The following is a 21,016-nucleotide window of genomic DNA, read 5'->3' as shown; positions in this document are numbered from 1 at the left end:
CATTTATCTATCTTTCCTGTAAATCTAAGAATAAATGAAGGATGCTTTTCTCTTCCCATTCCAGTTGAGAAATAAAGGAGAATGATAGAATGAAAATGTCTTCCTTTTTCAAAGTCCGAGTGAAATATGGAATCCTGGCAGTGATCATTGATGGCCGTTAACATCAGAAAAAAGACAACCAAGCATCACAAGCTTTCTGCTTGAAAGACACACCGACATACAGATGGAAGTATTCTTACGTCCTCTCACCCAGTGGGACTCAAATATAAACACCAGCCTCTACATTTTTATCACCAGTTTACACAAAATACAGTAGAGAGGGAAGCATGTCAAATGACTTAAGAGGTGCACAAAATTCAGAATAAGGCTAATTTTACTGGATTAACAACCCAGTTTACCCAGCAAATATATTAAAAGGGAGGAGAAAGAAAGCCAAGCAGGGAGAAGGGATAATTTGAAATAAATTAAAGATATGCTTGAGACAAACCAACCAAATGCATGATAAGTTCTCCAGTATTCTAGGCTGCCACATTAAGAGGAAGCAAGAGACTCAAGACTTAATACACTTACCTGATTAGACTTTTCTACTGTACTGCTGGGAACCTCAGTAGTGTCCTTCACAAAAAAGTTATCTATGATGTGTCTCTCTGCACACTCTTGGCTGCAAACGGGACATCGAATGACTCCAACTGGGAAAGACAAAATTGTATTTTTAACTTTTTTTTTCATTGACACATAATTGACATAACACAGTAAGTTTAGGCTGCACAACGAAAGGACTTGATGTCTGTATATATTGCAAAAGGATCATTACAAAAAATTCAGTTGAAATCTGTCATTGTACACAATTGCAAGTTTGGTGTGTGTTTTTTTTGGTGGTGAGAACTTAAGATCCACTCCCCAGCTCCTTTCAAATATGTAATACAGTTTTATTAACTATAGCCCCCATGCTGGACATTACATCCCTATGACTTACTCATTTTATAACTGGAAATTTGTAACTTTTGACCCTTTTCACCCATTTTGCCCACCCTTGACCCCCACCTCATGCAACCACCAATCCTGTTTATGTCCATAAGCTCACATTCTAAGTTTTAAAACAAACCGAGTCCTAACCCAACACATCTCATCCAAACTGTGAATGGGTTCTTTTACAGGTCCACTCTCTTCAAATTCATACCTGTTGTTACTTAACATAAAGCAATTCACTTTTATGTACATATATGAATTTTATATGTGTGTGCACTGTGTGTGTATACATATAGTGTGTGTGTTTATGTGTATGTCCCACACTAGTATATTAAATGATGAAAAAATGCTCGTAACTTTAAATGAGATGCTCTTCCAAATAAATATCCCCTCGGGCTATTTTTTTTATTGTTAGCAACTTCTCTCAGAGATGTGCAGAATCATATGGACCCTCCTGAAGGAATTAGAGTTCTGGTTCTCTCTGGACCTACAAGATCGGGATTGCTAAAAGTGGAACACAGACATACTTATTTTGTTTAAAATATCCATGGGAATTCAGAAAACACCAAATTTGCTTCCTTTAAGTGCAAATAGTGTTCCTTTGGGGGAGGGAAGATCTTTCACAGTGTTTGTCCCTGTGCCTCCTCCCCCTTTGTGGGAGTTGTGAAAAAATAAATGAATGAATTAAAATCTAAATTTTTAAAATCTCAATTAAAAAAACTAAAACTATTTCACAATAATAACAAAAATATATTAAGTACTTAGGAGTGAAGTTTTGAAAATTTGTAAGGCCACTGTGTAGAAAAATGTTAAGCTATATTTAGAATCATTAACAAAAAATACCTAAGTAATGAAAACACCATGTTCTTGATGGTAAAGATGCCAAGTCTCTCCAAATGTATCTATAGATTCAATGCAGTTATACACATGACAGATGTGGCACTAGCAACTGCTGGGAAAGGGGAGGAGAACTTTTCATGGTGCTACAGCTCTCTACAGTGGAAGAAGGATGAAATCGGATCCCTACTTCACTTAATTCAAAAGTCTGGATAGGACAGATGAAAAAATCTAAAACTTTCATGAGGAAATATAGGAAAGTATCTGTGTAACCTTAGAGCTGGAATAAGTTTCTTAATCAAGAAGACAAAAAGCAAGAGCACAAGGGAGAAATGAATGAATTCAACTTCAGTCAAGTTAAGAACTACAGTTAGGCAAAAGATTAGCACAATGAAAATGAGAAAATAAGTCCTCAATTGAGAGAACATATAGATAGAACATAGAACTGACAAGCAATCAGTAATTCAAATCTGTAAAAATGTGGCAATGCACTTCACAGAATAGAAAGATTGAATAAATATGCTTTTCCTCATTCCAGATAAGCACAGCTAAAGACTCTACATATTCTATATAAAACTGAGAAAGGCAGAGAGGAGGCAGGCTGTCTAGAGACCTCAGGACGGAGGAATGACAATGGTGAGTTCGCTGGGTTTTCTTTTAGCCTCATATATGCTAAAGTGGAAGCCCGTGAAGCTGTCATCTCAGAAACACCAAAAGGTATTAAAAAAAAAATCCACAAAAGGCTGCTCCCTCTATTCAAAGGACCAGGAACAGAGCAGTCTGGCAAGATAGAAAACTGCAGCTAAACACCACAGGAAAAAAAAGTGTTTCCTCTCCCACCAGCAAAGGTCCAGCGGTAAGCTTCAGCTTCTACCCTGGCCAAGCAGAAACCAGCTGCCCCAACCATTCCCTGCTGTCAGAGAAGTCTGGTGGGGAGCTAGGGCTTTGGTCTTCACTGGGTGGTGATGAGGCCCCCCGCAGTGTCCATGGTGATGATTTGAGGAGCCTGAGCTTTTAATGTCCAGAACAGTAATCAGGTAATCCCCTGACTCCAGGCTGAAGGCCTGGTGTCAAGTCCAGACTTCTATTGCTATTTATCAGTAACCTCCCTCACCCCTATATCCCTTCTCCTTTGATGTGTCAATGAAGAACACATGAGAAACACTAAATAGGCACCCATACCCCTACCATCCAGGGAGGTATTAGCAGTGCCCAGTGGGAGCATCAACTTCCACACCACTGACCAGTGAGGAGGAAGATCTCTCACCAGGACAGCAAGGGATGCAGTGCAAGAAACTTAGACTTCAACCTCCACCTCACAGGAGGGAAGAAATAATAAATGTAAGAGAAGAAATCAATGAAATTGAAAAACTGAAAGTCAATTCAACAAAAAGTTTGTTATTTGAAAAGGTCAATAAAATTAACAAACCTCCAGCAAGACTGATAAAGACAAAGGAGAAGACACAACTTACCAAATATAAGGAATAAAAATGGGGATATCACTACAGACCATACATACAGCAAAAGGATGACAGGGAAATACTAAGAACTCTACTCACACAAAATGACAATATAAGTGAAATGGACCAATTTCTCAAAAGGCACAAACCACTATGAAATAATCTGAACAGCCATTTAATTATATGGAAATCAGCTCTAAACAAAATTAAATACTAACAAACACATATAGTACTAGAATGCTGAAAACTACAAAATTTTAGAAATCAAAAAAGATCTAAATATATGGAGAGACAATGATCATGGATACAGATAATCAATGTCGTAAAAAGTAATGTGATCAACCAGTTTAACAGAATTCCTAATACAATCCTAACAACATTTCTTTTTGCAGATATAGACAAGATGGTTTTAATATTTATATTAAAAGGCAAATGTGCTATAATAGCTGAAAGGATAATGGAAAGAAGAATAATAAAGAATCACTATCCAATTTCAAGACTTACGTAGCAAGAGTAATCAGGAATGTCCGTTATTGACCATAGGATAGACACACAGATAAACGAAAAAGCATAGAGACTTGAAACAGACTTACACAAGTAGGGCCAACTGATTTTTGACAGAGGTGTAAAAGCATCTTTATGCTGATTAACTACAAAACGTTGATAAGAGATACTGTTCATGGATTGAAAGATTGTTGTTGTTGTTCAGTTGCTCAGTCATGTCTGACTCTTTGTGATCCCATGGACCCCAGGCTTCCCTGTCCTTCACCATCTCCTGGAGCTTACTCAAACTCATGTCCATTGAGTTGGTGATGCCATCCAACCATCTCATCCGCTCGTCCCCTTCTCTTCCTGCCTTCAATCTTTTCCGGCATCAGGGTCTTTTCTAAGGAGTCAGCTCTTCACATCAGGTGGCCAAAGTATTGGAGCTTCAGCATCAGTCCTTCCAATGAATATTCAGGACAAATTTCCTTTAGGATGGACTGGTTGGATCTCCTTGCAGTCCAAAGGACTCTCAGAGTCTTCTCCAACACCACAGTTCAGAAGCATCAATCCTTCGGTGCTCAGCTTTCTTTATAGTCCAACTCTCACATCTATTCATGACTACTGGAAAAACCACAGCTTTGACTAGACGGACCTTTGTTGGCAAAGTAATGTCTCTGCTTTTTAATATGCTGTCTAGGTGTGTCATAAAGCTTCTTCCAAGGAGCAAGCATCTTTTGATTTCATGGCTACAGTCACCATCTGCAGTGATTTGGGAGCCCAAAAGAATAAAGTCTGTCAGACTTTATTTTCTTGGATTGAAAGATGCATCACAGTAAAGATGTCAATTCCCACACTGGTCTGTTGGGGTAGGTGTATTCCTATCAAAATCATAGCAAGATCTTTTTGTTAATGTAGACAAGATTATTCCAAGATTTATGTGGAAAAGGAAAGGAACTAGAATAGCTACGACAATTCTGGAACAAGAAAAATCTAGTGAAAAGAATCATTATCCAATTTTAAGATTTACATGTAGTAACTTAGAGAGGAAGGTATTGGCAGGACACATGCATAGATGAATGGAATAGCATACAGCAACAAGAAACACACTCACACAAGTAAGTGCAACTCATTGTGACAAAAGCGTGAGAACAATTCAGTGGAAAAAGGAAAAACTTTTCAACAAATGGTCAAAACAACCGGGTACTCATAGGAAAAACTGGACTTCAACTTAACCTTTACATTTTATATAAAAATTAACTCAAAGTGGATCAGTTTTAAACACAAAACATAAAGCTAAAATCTTTGGAAGAAAACAGGAGAAATCTTAAGAACACAGGACTTGTTGAAGGTCTTAGATATATCAAAAACCCAATCCATAAAAGAAAAATATGGATGAATTTGATTTCATCAAAATTTTAAGACTTTTGTTCTGCAAAAGACCTATAAAGAATATGAAAAAAACAAGCTACACACTGGGAGAAAATATCTGCAAACCACCGATCTGATAAAGGATTCACATCTACAATTGTATAAAAAAACTCTCAAAACAAAAACAAATAACCCAATTAGAAAATGGACAAAATGCATAAAGAGTGGACATGCAATACCAATAAGGATATGCACATGGCAAATAGGCACATGATAAAATGTTCCATATCACTAGCCATCAGGTAATAAATACAAATTAAGACCATAATGGGATATCAGCACAGAGCTATAAAAAAGTGTGGAGATATTAGATCTCTTATACATTCCCACTGAGAGTGTGAAATAACAGAGCCATTCTGGAAAACAGTCTGGCAGTGTCTTAAAAAATAACTAAACATAACATTTATCATATGAATCAGCACTCTCACTCCTGAGCAGAGATAAATTTAGGTTCACACAAAAATCTGAACTGCTACTGCTGCTACTTAGTCATTAAGTTGTGTCCGACTCTTTTTCGACCCCATGGACTTCACAAATCTTAATTAAGTGTTATTCATACGAGCCCAAAACTTGAAAGGACCCAAATCTCCTTTACCAAGCTCATGGTTAAATAAACTGTGGTACATCCATACCATGGGATAACAGTCGAAATCAAAGGGAACTAATTATTGATACAGCAAACTGGATGAATCCTAAAGGCATTAGTGTGAGTTTTTTAAAAAGTCAGTTTTGAAAGGTCTTATGAATGATCTTACATAACACTCCCAAAATGACAAGAATATACAGATGCGAAACAGATTAGTGCTTTGCCTGAAATTAGGGACAATTTGGCCTGGGGAAAGAGGGTATGTTTGACTATAAAGAGGTAACAAGAGGGACAGCTTTGGTGATGGGATTTTTTGGAACTGTTCTGCATCTTGACTGTGAGGTTATATGAATCTACACATGTGATTCCTTGTAATCATTACTTTGCCAACAAAGGTCTGTCTAGTCAAGGCTTGGTTTTTCCAGTAGTCATGTATGGATGTGAGAGTTGGACTGTAAAGAAAGCTGAGTGCCAAAGAATTGATGCTTTTGAACTGTGGTGTTGGAGAAGACTCTTGAGAGTCCCTTGGACTGCAAGGAGATCCAACCAGTCCATCCTAAAGGAAATCAGTCCTGAATACTCACTGGAAGGACTGATGCTGAAGCTGAAACTCCAATACTTTGGCCACCTGATGAGAAGAGCTGACTCATTTGGAGAGACCCTGATATCAGGAAAGATTGAGGGCAGGAGGAGAAGGGGACGACAGAGGATGAGATGGTTGGATGGCATCACTGACTCGATGGACATGAGTCTGAGCAAACTCCAGGAGTTGGTGATGGACAGGGAGGTCTGGCGTGCTGCAGTCCACAGGATCGCAAAGAGTCGAACACGACTGAGCGACTGAACTGAATTGAATACATGTGATAAAGTTGCATTAGAACTATACTCACTATTGTAACAATGTTCATTTCCTGGATTTGATATTGCACTGTAGTTATATAAGAAGTAATCATTGGGGAAAAAACTGGGTGCAAAGAACCTCTAACTTCCCATCAATATATTATTATTTCAAAATAAAAAGTTAAAAAAAAAAAGGCAAAACAAAATAACTAACCTTTATTTAGTGCTCTTCTTGTATGTAGTGCTTTATCCTCATACAGAGGAGGAATGGAAATCAAAGTTGACCTAGGTCACACAGCAGTGGGGTTGTGATCTGAACCCATGGCCAAGTGACCCCAGAACGCAGGCTCTGTACCGCCACACTTTACAAAAATGTCACAGAAAGTTGTGGGGTCACAGATTGCATCACTGTGACAGATAGGATATTAGTCCATGAATTAAGAACCCCATTTGTGTATGGTGGTGAATTTAACCTAAATGAATTTAAACCCAAGTAAATGCTACCTCAATACTTTGTTACCCATAAAAAGTTAGCGGGTAAGTGTAATTTCTATTCAAGTCTGAGCACTTTTAAAGTTCCTCTATACAGACACAGATGTAGAGAACGGACTTGTGGACACAGTGGAGGTAGGAGAGGGTGGGACAAATTGCGAGAGTAGCACTAACATATATACACTAACGTGTAAAACATATAGCCAATGGGAAGCTGCTGTATAACACAGGGAGCTCAGCTTGGTGCTTTGACCTAGAGGGGTATTTGAGAGAGAGGCTCAAGAAGGAGGGGATATATGTATACTTACAGCTGATTCAAGTGGTTGTACACCAGAAACTAACAACACTAGGAGGATAAAGCAATTATCCTCCAATTAAAAATAAAATAAATTCCTCTATACAGACCAGGATCTGGAATATATCCTTCCAGAAATTAGTGATTAAATTCTGATTAACTAAAGAAAAATAATTCTGTGAGAAGTGTGGAGATATTTTCTTTAATCATTCATCACCGTGTGCTTAATGGCCATAGTTGTTACTTTCTGGTATTTATAAGGTTGAAAAAATTGTAATTGGGGCATAGCTTCCTGTAAGTCTGTTTTCAAATATTACCTTTGATGATGCCTGCAGCTCCCCACTCCCTGTACCTTCCTGCATAAGAGGTTCCCTAATCTTGCTCTGATTCTTTGCTCTCTGGTAGTTATCCTTCTGTTTCATTTATATTTATTATTTATCGTCTGGCTATCCCAACTAAAATGTAAATCATCTCCTTCATTCACTGATATTCCAAGCACCTAGACATGTACCTGACACATAGCAGTACTCGATAATATTTGGTGGATGAGTGAATGAACTCCCCTAGTGATGCACACACCTTGAATTTCACCATGGAGAAATTCTTCAGCACTGGGAAACGTGCTCAACAACACTCATAGAACTATTTTTCATGAAAGTACACAAAGAGAAACAATCTAAATGTCCATCAACAGTAGAACAAAAACACTGTACTATATTCAAATAATAGAACACTATACAAGCTGGAATCAAGATTGCTGGGAGAAATATCAATAACCTCAGATAGGCAGATGACACCACCCTTATGGCAGAAAGCAAAGAACTAAAGAGCCTCTTGATGAAAGGGAAAGAGGAGAGTGAAAAAGTTGGCTTAAAACTCAAAATCCAGAAACAAAGATCATGGCATCCGGTCCCATCACTTCATGGCAAATAGATGGCGAAACGATGGAAACAGTGACAGACTATTTTCTTGGACTCCAAAATCACTGCAGATGGTGACTGCGGCCATGAAGTTAAAAGACGCTTGCTCCTTGGAAGAAAAGCTATGACAAACCTAGCCAGCATATTAAAAAGCAGAAACATTACTTTACCAACAAAGGTCCATCTGGTCAAAGCTATGGTTTTTCCAATACTCTTATAAAGGTGTGAGAGTTGGACTATAAAGAAAGCTGAGTGCTGAAGAATTAATGCTTTTGAACTGTGGTGTTAGAGAAGACTCTTGAGAGTCCCTTGGACTGCAAGAAGATTCAACCAGTCCATCTTAAAGGAAATTAGTCCTGAATATTCATTGGAAGGACTGATGTGAAGAACTGACTCATTGGAAAAGACTCTGATGCTGGGAAAGATTGAAGGTGGGAGGAGAAGGGGACGACAGAGGATGAAATGGTTGGATGGCATCACCGACTCGACGGACATGAATTTGAGTAATCTCTGTAGTTGGTGATGGACAGGGAAGCCTAGCATGCTGCAGTCCATGGGGTCACAAAGAGTCGGACATGACTGAGTGGCTAAACTGAACTGATACAACAATGAAGTCAATGTATATAAGCTACAGACGGCTGAATTCCCAAAAGTATGTTGAGTGAAGAAAGTCCCAGAAGAATATATATTATACTCTATCAAAGTTCAAAAATACTATTTAGGAAAGCACGTATAGCTGATAAACTATAAAGAAAAATAAGAGAATGATTAACACAAAAAATTCTGGATAATGGCTATGCTAAGGAAAGAGGAAAGAATAAGCAGCTCCCCTGCAATACTAATTTTATCCCATCTATCTTTCATGAACCAAACCACTTTGAAGGCCTAAGAGCACATGGAAATAAATGAGTGCAAGCCAGTGAAACTTCATGCCCAGTCTAGGGATAAGAGAGCCTGAGGACTAGTAACCCTCACAGCTCCCCAGCTCTAGTGTATTAAGTATCATCCCCACTGTACAGATCAGGAAACGGAGCACCATGACTTGTCTGTGGTCATTTGACTACTAAGTGCCAACTGTGGAATTTGAAATCTGCCTAAGGATACATCTTGCATACATTCTGCATGACAAATATTTAAATGAAAAGGATATGCGTGCATGCTAAAGTCACTTCAGTCATGTATGACTCTTTGTCACTCACTGGACTGCAGCCTACCAGGCTCCTTTGTCCATGGGATTTTCCAGGCTCCAGACAAGAATACTGGAGTGGGTTGCCATGTCCTCCTCCAGGGGATCTTCCCAATCCAAGGATCGAACCCGTGTCTCTTATGTCTCCTGCACTGGCAGGCAGGTTCTTTACCAGTAGCACCACCAGGGAAGCCAATGGGATATAGCACAGACTTTAAAGCTATATGCCCTATGTATTATTACTCTTTATTGACTGCTTTATATCCCTGAAGCAATCTTTATGAGCCTCTATTTCCTCTTCTGTGAAGTAACAGTAGCATAATAATCATGACAATGGTTACCATATTGACAATTTGTGCTCGTTATTGTGCTAAATATTCCACACTCAATAGAACAAATCTGAGGCAGAACTGTTATGAACATTATACTAATAAATCTATAAAAAGGGCCTAATGATGTTGGGCTGGTACCTGGTAAACCTGTGCATCACACTCTGTGCTCCCAATTAAAATCAGATTAATAGTCGAGTCCTTCTGAAAGGCCCAGCACAACCTCACCTACCTCATTCTCTCAGTCACAGAAGTACCTCAACCTAACGAGAAACAATGAGGCCAAATGCTGGTGAATCTCAAATTTGCATCTTTACCCATACTTCATTCCCAAGCTCAAGATGTACATTGTCAGTATAAGAAGAAAAACAAAACAAAACAGGCATTGTCTATTATACAGTTAATACGTGAACACCTATATGAAGAAACTGATTCTTCTGACACACTATCCCGGAAAGGGTGGGAATACTGCAGAAACATAACACAACTTCCATTTTTGAAAAGGGAAAATTTGAAATCTGAAAGGCAAGCAGGGAGCCAACTTTAATTCAAGAGAAATAGAAAGCAAACAGATCAGTACAAATTGCTTCTCTATGCTGATACCAGAATATGTGCTAGGTACAAGCTAAACAAGAAAATCACCTATTTATTAGTCAAGTTGAAACAACTAACACTTCTGTGTTTATCTGTGTTTTAAAGGAAAAGGACTGTTGAAGTTATTATGTAAATTTTTGTGTTTGCTAAAAAAAAAATCATGCAAGATGTTTAGACTGCAAGGAGATCAAACCAGTCAATCCTAAAGGAAATCAACCCTAAATATTCATTGGAAGGACTGATGCTGAAGCTTGATGGCTGCCTGATGTGAAGAGTCGACTCATTAGAAAAGACCCTGATGCTGGGAAAGATTGAAGGCAGGAGGAGAAAAGGGGACAAGAGAGGATGAGATGGTCGGATGGAATCACCAACTCAATGGACATGAGTTTCAGCAAGCTCCGGGAGATGGTGAAGGACAGGAAAGCCTGGTGTGCTGCAGTCCATGGGGTCACAAAGAGTCAGACATGACTGAGGTATCAAACAACAACAACAAAGGTCATAAAAGGACATGGCTGATATCAGAGATTAATGACAGATCATGAAGAACACATTTATAAAAGCAGCTGGATTTAAACTTTAGTATCTGGTTTTATTCTTTTCTACAGAATAAATGTTTACAGTTTGAAGACATAAACTCCATAAAAGAGAGGAATGTGGATTCTAAGCCTCTTACTGCACACTGGATCACAGATATAAGTAAGCTGTAGGACCATGAGATGGATCACACCAGTCAGGCAAGCATTGGAGAAAAGGAGAGATCTATGTAATGGAAAATGGTGCTCTGTCCATGGTCCTGTCAATACTATTGATGGCTTGGCTACTTAAGCATATGAATGTATATATAACAAAAGACCCAATTAAAATGCTACCTACAACCAAACCCAATCTAAATATACATACAGGTTTAAAAAATATCAAAGTATGGAAATAGAAACATATTAAATAAAAAAAGCACATGAAATCTGGAGGACTGTATAATTTCATAAGACAGAGTAGACTACAGAACTAGAACTATTATCAGATATAAAGTTAGGACAGTGTATAATGATAAAGAGCTTGATTCCTCATGAAGACACATAATCCTGAATGCTCAAGTACCTAATTAACAGTGTCAGAATACGTAATGTAAAAACTGATGCTGTAAAGTGAAAGAAAACAAGTCCACACGATGGTTGGAGATTTCAACTCTCCTCTCAGTAATCAATAGAGCGGTAGACAGAAAATCAGTAAAGACAGATTTGAACCAAAGAATCAAAAAACTTGACCTAATTATGTTTAAAGAATACCAAATGTTAGTAGAATACATATTCTTAAAGTGTGAATGGAATATTCACCAAGATATAATATATGCTGGACAATAAAACAAGCATAAAAAATAAACACACACAAAAAATGCTCCATGTGAGAGTTAATTCATAGGTAGGTTGTTAAGAAGTCTGGAGGCCCCAAGGAGCAGAAAGGTGTCTGGGACTCTCAAGGAGGAGAAAAGGACAAACATTTTTTTTCTACATTCCTGCATTTTAGTCACAGAAGACTTTTTTTGTTTAAGCCCAGAGCTATTGATTACACAACAAAACAACTCATTATGCTTAAGGGTATGTTTTTCCTTAAACTCTGTACCAATGATTATATGACAACAATGAATCCTGCTTGAGGACATGTTTCTCCCTCTTAAGAACCTTGACTAATTCTGTCATCTTAAAAAAAAGAAAAAAAATATATATATAACTTCTGCCACATAAAAGCTCTGAGTGATCAAGCTTGGTCCCTGGTCCTGAAGCTAAATCTTCTTCAGAGATCACGAATCCAATATCATTCACTGCAAGCTATCACATGAATACAATGAAATAAACTTAGAAATCACTAACAGAAAACTGGAAAACTCCCAAATATTTGTAAACTGAACAACTTACTTCCTACCAACACATGTGTTAAAGAAAAAAGGTCTAAAAACCAATGATCTAAGAATTCTCTTCCAGAAGCTAGAAAAAGAAGAGCAAATTAATCCCCCCCCCCAAAAAAAACTAGAAGGAAGGAAATAAGGAGCAGAATACAATGAACAGGAAAATGGGAATAAAGAGCAAAAAAAAAAAAAATGAAACCAAAGACAGATTTTGGGGTGAGATAAAATTAATAACTAATCAAGTAAGAAAAATGACCAAAATGAAAAGTAAAACAGGCCATTTCTACAGAGCCCAAGGAGCTTTAAAAAATATGGGAATATTATCTGTGGTGACCCAAGGATGAAAGAGCAGATAAAACGAAGGAGGGTCTTGGAATGCAGGAAGGAAAAGCCAGATCCTTATTGTCCTCCCTCTATGTTGTAACTATTAATGGATTTCAGGTCCTCCTAGGCAGTATAACCTGTCTCCCCTCCTACCCCATAGGGAGAAGGTAATTGCCCTACTCTTCCCCCCACCCAGTATACGTCTGGCATCCAATCAGCAAATGACTTACAAGACCCCTATCCCACTCCTTGTACGCTGGGTATAAAAATGGACTAAGAAGCTCTGTACAATGTCAGTTCTCTCTTGAGCTGGCCCGCTGTTCTAACAGTGTCTCGCACTCTAATAAACTTTACTTCCCTCTCATTCTGTCTCATGTCTGGAAGTTCTTTTCCAACCCACACCCGGACCATGACATTATCAACCCGATTAAATAGGTTGATTCTTTAAAAAACAAAATTATCAGAATCTTCTCAAGAAGAATCAGAAAACCTGAATAGCTATATATAAATTAAAAAAATTGAATTCATAATTTAAATTTTTCCCATAAAGAAAGTTTAGACCTAGAAGAGACCACTGGATTTAAAGATAATTCTAACTCTAAACAATTCTTTTAAAAAATAGAGGAGGGGCACTGCCCATCTCATAAGTCCAATATTACCTTGGTACTAAAATCAAGGAAAGAAAAGTACAGACCAAAATCTCATTAACGAAATATCAGAAAATCAAATGCAGAAATACATGAAAATAATAATATATCATTTAAGTAGGGTTTATTACAGAAATGAAGAGTTGGTTAAGCATTCAAATCAATTAAAGCAATTCACTATATTAACAGAATAAAAGAGAAAAACCGTATCTATGAAAAATTCAATACCCACCCAAGAGAAAAAACAAAATCTCTCAGCAACCCAGAAACAGAATGAAACTTCCTCAATCTGATAATGACCATGCATTAAAATTCTGCACCTAGCATATTTAATGATGAAATACTGAAATACTGTTTTCTGGTGTTTTAGTTTCTTTAGATAAAGACAATCTGTTTTAAAAGTTTACTTTTAGTATAAAATTATTTTTGAATATGTAAAACATTTACTCATCAAAAATAAAAAAATATATTAGAAAGTATACCAAGTTTCACTTTCCCCCCGATCCCTCTATCCATTGCATTCCCTCTGCTCCACTTCCCTATAGGTCACCATTTTTATTAAACCATGTTTGTGGTTTATCCTTTTAAGTAACTTTTTCACTCCATAAAAGTTCTTTTTGCAAAAATTCTTTTTGAAAAAAAAAAAAAAAACTAGCAAACTACTATATACATAGTGTATAGCATCTTCTATGGAGTATTGTTGCCTAACAAAGTTTAACCTGACTTTAATCAGTTAAACTTCTAGTTGAGGGGAATGACCTGAAGAGCCTATGAGGGAACACCACACAAATCCAGAATGCAAAGTATTTTATAATCCAGCTGACTGCTTCTCTCCAATGTGTACAAAATAAAGACAGGAGAAAATAAAAGACAGGAGAGGGAACTATTCTAGATTAAGAAAGACTTAAGAAGTATGACATTCAAACATGATGGCTAATCCTTGACTGCTTTCTGGTTTAAAAACAGCTTACAGCAGGGCTTCCTGGTTAGTTCAGTGGTAAAGAATCCATCTGCCAATGCAGGACACACGGGTTTGATCCCTGATCCAGGAAGATCCCACAGGCTGTGGAACAACTAAGCCCATGTGCCAGAACTATTGAGCCTGTGGTCAACAACAAGAGAAGCCACCACAGTGAGAAGCCCATGCACCACAGAGTAGCCCCCACTTGTCACAACTAGAGGAAAGTCCACACAGCAACAAAGACTCAGCACAGCCAAAAACTCAATTAATTAACTAATTAAAAAAAATAAAAGCACAAACGGCTTAAAGCACATTTCTGGGGGGTAAATGTGAAGACGGACTTGTACTAGAAAGAACACAAGGGAATAATAGCTATTTTAGTTGTCCATGGAAATTATATTGGGATTATCAAGGTTACTTATTTTTTTGGAGATGCAAGTTAAACTATTTTAAGGATGAAATGCCAAATCTGTGATTTACTTCAAAGTAGCAAAAATAAGTTTAAAAAAATTAGTATTAAAAGCAGGAAAAATACGTTGCCAATTTTTAAGGCTTTATGCATGCTTTTTTTTTAATTAAAAACAAAACAAAACAAAACTGGATCTGGTTACAACAGAAACAGAGCGACTCAGGTCACTACCAGGTGGTAAAGAATCTACCCGTCAATGCAGGAGCTGCAGGAGACATGGGTTCAATCCCTGGGTCCGGAAGATCCCCTGGAGGAGGAACTGGCAACCCATTCCAGTATTCTTGCTGGCAAAATCTCAGGGACAGAGGAGCCTGGTGGGCTGTAGTTCATGGGGTCACAAGAGTCGGACACAACTGAGCATGCACACACAACATAAAAAGGCATACAACATAGAACATGATAAAAACTGAACTCCCTCAGGAAAGTCCTAAGAGATGAAATAAACACACCATCAGTTTTGGTCTGTATCTTGAAAGGACCTACTTTATCTATATTGTAAAATTCCTCTCTCCTGCCCTTTGGATTTTATAATACTAAACCCATTATAAAGTCCAGCACAATAAAGCACTCAGAGCAACAACCGCAACAGATACTGTCACATATATAAACCCCGTTTTTCTCAATACAGTAAAAATTTACAAAAGGAAAAAAATAAAGTAGCAAAAAATGTCATTAAAAAAAAAAAAAAAAAAGGCAGCCATCAGGGATTGGTTTCTCTACCAAAATAAGCATTAAGCTGGAAAAAAAGATCAAAATCAACTATCCCAGAACTATGAAACTGGTTCAGACATTTACAGCAATCAAGGAAGAGCTTAATGAAGGAAGGGGCTGCTTAGGTAGGAGAGCTGCTTGCATGAACCAGCTACCATGCCCAAATATCTTAAATTCTGCAGCAAAGTAGGGACAGCAGCCCACATCCCTGGGGTGGCTGGCTGGTGTGGGTGGACAGTAAGGATCTTGTACTCTAAGATTTGGGGGTTATGTGATTTAGTTAACATGGGGGTTCCCTGATGGTCAGCTGAGACGCTTGACTTTATTCAGCTTCCCTGCAGCAGCTTCTCTGGCAGCAGACATCAGAACATTTAAAAAGGAATACACATTTAAGAAACCTGAGAGGTCACAGGCTAAGATAACAGGTCAATAACACACACACAAGGAAGGCTTTGCATAAATAGTTTGGAAAAGTTGCTATACAGATAGATACCTGAAGATCTCAACAAGCAACAAAATCAATCTCTGAGGAGGAGAACCTGATTTCCATAGTTACCACAATACTCAAAATGTCCAGGTCTCAACAAAATATTACAAAGAAATCAGGAAATATGGTTCATTCATAGGAAAAAATAATTTGACAGAAATGGTAGAGTTGAATAGCAGAAGAAACAAACATCAGCAAAGCTGAAGATATGGCTATTATCTTCCAGGCTGAGGAGTAACAATGGAAAAAGAATGAAGAAATGCTCATTGCAACACCATTTACAACAGCCAAGATGTGGAAGCAACCTACATGTCCATCAACAGATGGAAGGATGGATAAAGATGTGGTACATATATACAATGGAATATTACTCAGCTATAAGAATGAACTAATAACATCTGCAGTCACATGGATGGACCTAGAGACTGTCATATTGAGTGAAGTTAAGTCAGATGTAGAAAGACATATCATATGATGTTGCTTATATGTGGAATCTAAAAAATATGGTACAAATTAACTTATTTACAAAACAGAAATAGAGTCATGGATATAGAAAACCAACTCATGGTTATCAAGGGGGGAAAGGGAAGGAGGGATAAATTGGGAGATTGGTTTTGACAAATATACAGTACTATATATAAAATAGATATTTTATAAGAACCTATTTAGAGCACAGGAAACTCTACTCAATACTCTAATGATCCATATGGAAAAACAGTCTAAAAAAGAGTGGATATATGTACAACTGATTCACTTCTCTGTACAGCAGCAACTAATACAACAATGTAAATCTACTATACTTCAATTAAAAAAAAAAAGAAAGGAAAAAAAGAATAAAGTGAACAAAATTTGAGGGACCCGTTAGATACCATCAAACATACCAATGTAAACATCATGGCAGTCCCAGAGGAGAAGAGAGAGAGAAAAGGACAGGAAAAAAAATGTGCAGAAATAATGACAGAAAACTTCCTAAATTTGATGAAAGACATGAATCTATATGTCTAAGAACCTCAACAAACTCCAAGCAAGATAAACTTAAAAAGATGTTGTTAATAAACATAATAATTGTAACTCTAGAACTCTCTAATTTTTCTACTCCTCAGGGATTACTAAGTTTTACTCACTGAATGCTGGAGCAGTCCATTTGTGACTTTTCCAAACCATTTTGCAAAGTATGTATGAATTCCTTATGAAGTGTGGTCTGTTCCATACTATATAGTGGCTAGTCACTAAACTGACAAAAATTTCCTTAAGTGCATGAATCCAAAAGGAGAGAGGTACCACCTCTACATCTCAGCAATGCCAGAGTCCAGCCTTCTAGTCCTAAAAGATCCATGAGACTGATCAAGACACATAACCTCCAAGTTTTGGAGCCCTCTTACCATTCTGCAGCAGCCTCTCCCTTTATCAAGCACTCCCCTGGTTCTTTTGAGTGATCAAGTCCAGAGTCTGAAATTGCTGATTCTAACTAATAACTTTATTTTTAGCTTTTTTTTTTAAATTGTTTCAGTGGAGGGACTGACCCCTAGAGAATCCTTAAGTGTGCATAACTCTAAAGGAAATTTCATACAAGTAATATAAAAAAGAAAAATCACAGGCCACCTAGCTCCTAAACATAGAAGCCAAAATCGTAACAGTGGCAAACCAAATTCTGCAATGTGTCAGGAGGATAATTTAACATCATCAAGTAGACTTTGGCCTGGGAATGCAAGCTATTCTACTATTAGAAAATTAAATCTTTGAATTCATCACATAACAGATTAAAGAAAAAATTATTCTCACTAGATGCAAAAAAGTGTTTGATTTAAAAAATCTACTCACAATTAAAGAAAAAAACAAAACCCAAAACCTTTTGTACATAATAGTAGTGAGGTGTTTTAAGGCCTAAACGAAAGGCTTGATATATTGTGCTGCCTCAATTCTGGTAAAATTGGAAGTGTCTCAGCTTAACTTCCTCAGGAATGGCTCAGACAGTAAAGAGCCTGCATGCAATGCAGGAAATGTGAGTTCAATCCCTGGGTCGGGAAGATACCATGGAGAAGAAAACGGCAACCCACTCCATTATTCTTGCCTGGAAAATCCCATGGATGGAGGAGCCTAGCAGGCTACAGTCCATGGGGTTGCAAAGAGTCGGACACAACTGAGCCACTTCACAGACAGCTTAACTGCAAGTTTCCCTCCGCATTCTACTCCCACCGATAAGATCCCCTAACAAACCATTCCTTCTTAATCAAAGGGACCAGACAGTTTCTGCTTATCCTTGAACAGTGGGTTTCAGCTCCTTGCCAGCTTAGAGAATTATTCAAACACGTTAATCACATCCTCCTGTGGGAACCAGGGGACATCCTACTTTCAAAACAGTCCATATAAAGCCTGCCTCCTACAGCACCTGGCGGCTCCTCTGTCCCTATGTGGCCTTGCAAGGCATGTGGTGTCCTCCTCCACCACAGGCTGTGAGCATATGTGACTAATACACCACTGGACATCTCATTTGTCTAGTGTTAGGTGTGGTGTGTTGGGCCATTCTTATGATGGGAGTCTCTCCCTCACCAATAGGATAGGAGTTATCTATTAAACAATACATGTTAGATGTTTAGTAAGTTAAACTAATACCTATAATCTTATAAAAGAGATGTATGAAATCTGTATAGCAAACCTTAAATGTAAAAATGTTCTCTGTGAGATCAGGAACAAGACAAAAGTACCACTGGCACCACTTTAATTCAACAGTGTACTGGAGATTTTAGGCAGCACCGTAAAGCAAGAAAAAGAAAAGGTTTAAGGATTGGAAATGATGAAATAAAAAGTGTTGTTATTCACAGAGTATATGATTATTTACAGATGATATGACTGTATATGTAGAAAAGCCAAAGTTATAGAGAAATTACTAGATTTAGTAAGATTCAAAAGTTACCAAAAAGAAATATACATATATATTTAAAATACATTTGTATTTCTATTTACCAGGAAAAAAAGGTAAAAATGAAGTTAAAATAGGACACCATTTACAACAGCATTAAAAACTATCAAATACCTAAATCTTAAGAAAATCTTAAGAGAATGTGTGCAAAATCCCTACAGGAACAATTAAAAATGTTTAATGAGTCGCTTAAGAAAAACGTAATAAGAGTTATGGATTAGAAAACAACACCAACATATAAATTCTCCCCAAATTGAAACAATTTTCCATAATCAATATCCTATCAGGCTTTTTGTGGAACTTGAAACTGGATTCTAAAATTCATATGCTAATTCACAGAGCTAAAAATAGTCAAAGGATGTTTCTGAAGAATAACAATAAATAGTGGGAGGGGAGGTTTACACAAGGATCTCTTTACCTGCTATTAAAACCTATTGTAAAGACATAGTGTTTCAGAAAGTATGGCATTGGTTGGGGGAGTGACAAGTAGACAGAAAGATCAGAACTGGCTGAAAAACAGAGATCAAGTACCGAGAAACAGACTCATGCGTATATAGATACCTAATAACTGATAAGGATGGCAGTGCACTGGGAAAAGAATGGTATTTTCAACAATGGTGCTGCAAAGTTAAGAAAAAATTAAACTAGACCCTAACCTTTTGCCATATATACAAATCAACTGGACCGGAAACATAAATGTGAAGGGCAAAACTACAGAACTTTTAAAAAGAAAACGGAAGAAAATAATTTCATCACGTTGGGGTATGCAAAGATCTTAAAACTAAAGCAAAGCAATTGTAAGGTAGCATTTAACAGAAGGCTTTGCGTATGCTGCTTTCGGTCTTGCATAAATCCTTTGTTCCTCATTAGCACCTGAACGCAGGTACTGGAGGAACTGCAAGCAGTTCCCGGAATAATAGGAATTTATGCATCTCGTTCATATGGAAAGTAACCTCTCCATAGGGTGAATAGCAGCCATTTACTACTCTTTTCCCTTCTGATATGGAAAGTAACTTTTACAATCCCCTCCCCTGAAAATGATTCTAGCCTCCAGCTTCCTGAATAACTTGTAAGATTTTTTTTATCCCTGTCTCTGCTAAAAAGGGCTATCTTGTAAGAGAGTATATATATGCCCACAATATGTTGAATAAATGCCTTTGTTCCATCAGAGCACTGGTCCCCCTGTCTTTCTTCATTTCTCTCTCTCTCTCTGTCCCCTTCAGGCTGCTCAGCCTGTTTTCTTCCTTCTTTCACTTTCTTATCGGTCGACTCTGTACCCCCAAGTTCTGGTCCGTTAAAGGACCCCAACAAACAATCACAAAGGAAGATTCATTAAATTAAGTTTGGCTGGGAATTCCCTGGTGGTCCAGAGGTTAGGACTCCATGCTTTCACTGCCAAGGGCCCAGGTTCAGTCCCTAGGCAGAGAACTAAGATCCCGCAAGTCATGTGGCACGGCATACATCAATCAGTCAATAAGCAAAAAAATAAATAAAGGTCTTGGTTAAAAGACCCTATAAAAAAGAAACAATGGCAGAAGGTATCTAGAATGTTAAAGAACTCCTACTAAAACAAACAAATCAATATAAAGATAGGAAAGAGACTTGAATAAGCACTTCACAATAATGGAAATTCAAATGGTCAATATGTGTATCAGATGAAAAAAGTTAACAAGAAACACCCATAAGATTGCCAGAAAAATAAAAGGAAGGATAACATCAAATGTTGCTGAGCAACCACATCTTAGCCAACAGGAACACAGGCTAGTTGCTGGTGGGTGTATGAGAGCTGGTAAAAGTTAAATCTAATCTTTGCATACCCCATGACCCAGAATTCTACTTTTCAGTAAAACACACACACACACACGCACACACACACACAAAACTTGAGACTCTTGTACATGAACAGCAAGACACATTAACAAGAATGTTAATAGTTGCAACAAATAATAGCTGTCCAAAATAAGCAACATTTCAAATGCCCAGTAACAACAGAAAAATTGTGGTATATTTGTACAGTATGTTATTAAACAGTATCAAAAAAGAATGAACTATAGCTTACATGCAGTAACATGTATGACCCCTTCAATGAAGACAGCAAGAAATGAAATATACCAATGCTGTTCCTTTTACACAAAGTCCCCAAACAGACCAAACTATATTTACCATAAAGTA

The 21,016-nt window shown here is 37.5% G+C and overlaps 1 protein-coding gene across 17 annotated transcripts in view; it reads right to left on the bottom strand.

Annotated features, from left to right (window-relative positions):
• The window catches only part of TRIM24 (tripartite motif containing 24), a 351,893-nt gene that overhangs the window by 58,207 nt on the left and 272,670 nt on the right, over positions 1-21,016 (bottom strand). For all 17 annotated transcript variants that reach the window (XM_081533089.1, XM_081533099.1, XM_081533093.1 and 14 more), the window contains one exon: positions 571-689. In XM_081533089.1, the coding sequence (XP_081389215.1) occupies positions 571-689 (119 nt within the window). The remainder of the gene's footprint in view (positions 1-570; positions 690-21,016) is intronic.

The sequence above is a fragment of the Giraffa tippelskirchi genome, chromosome 10, assembly GCF_054371585.1.
Source record: "Giraffa tippelskirchi isolate mGirTip1 chromosome 10, T2T-mGirTip1v1.2.pri, whole genome shotgun sequence".
NCBI lineage: Eukaryota > Metazoa > Chordata > Mammalia > Artiodactyla > Giraffidae > Giraffa > Giraffa tippelskirchi.
Note: the sequence above shows the minus strand (reverse complement) of the source record. Positions and strands in the feature narration are given on the sequence as shown.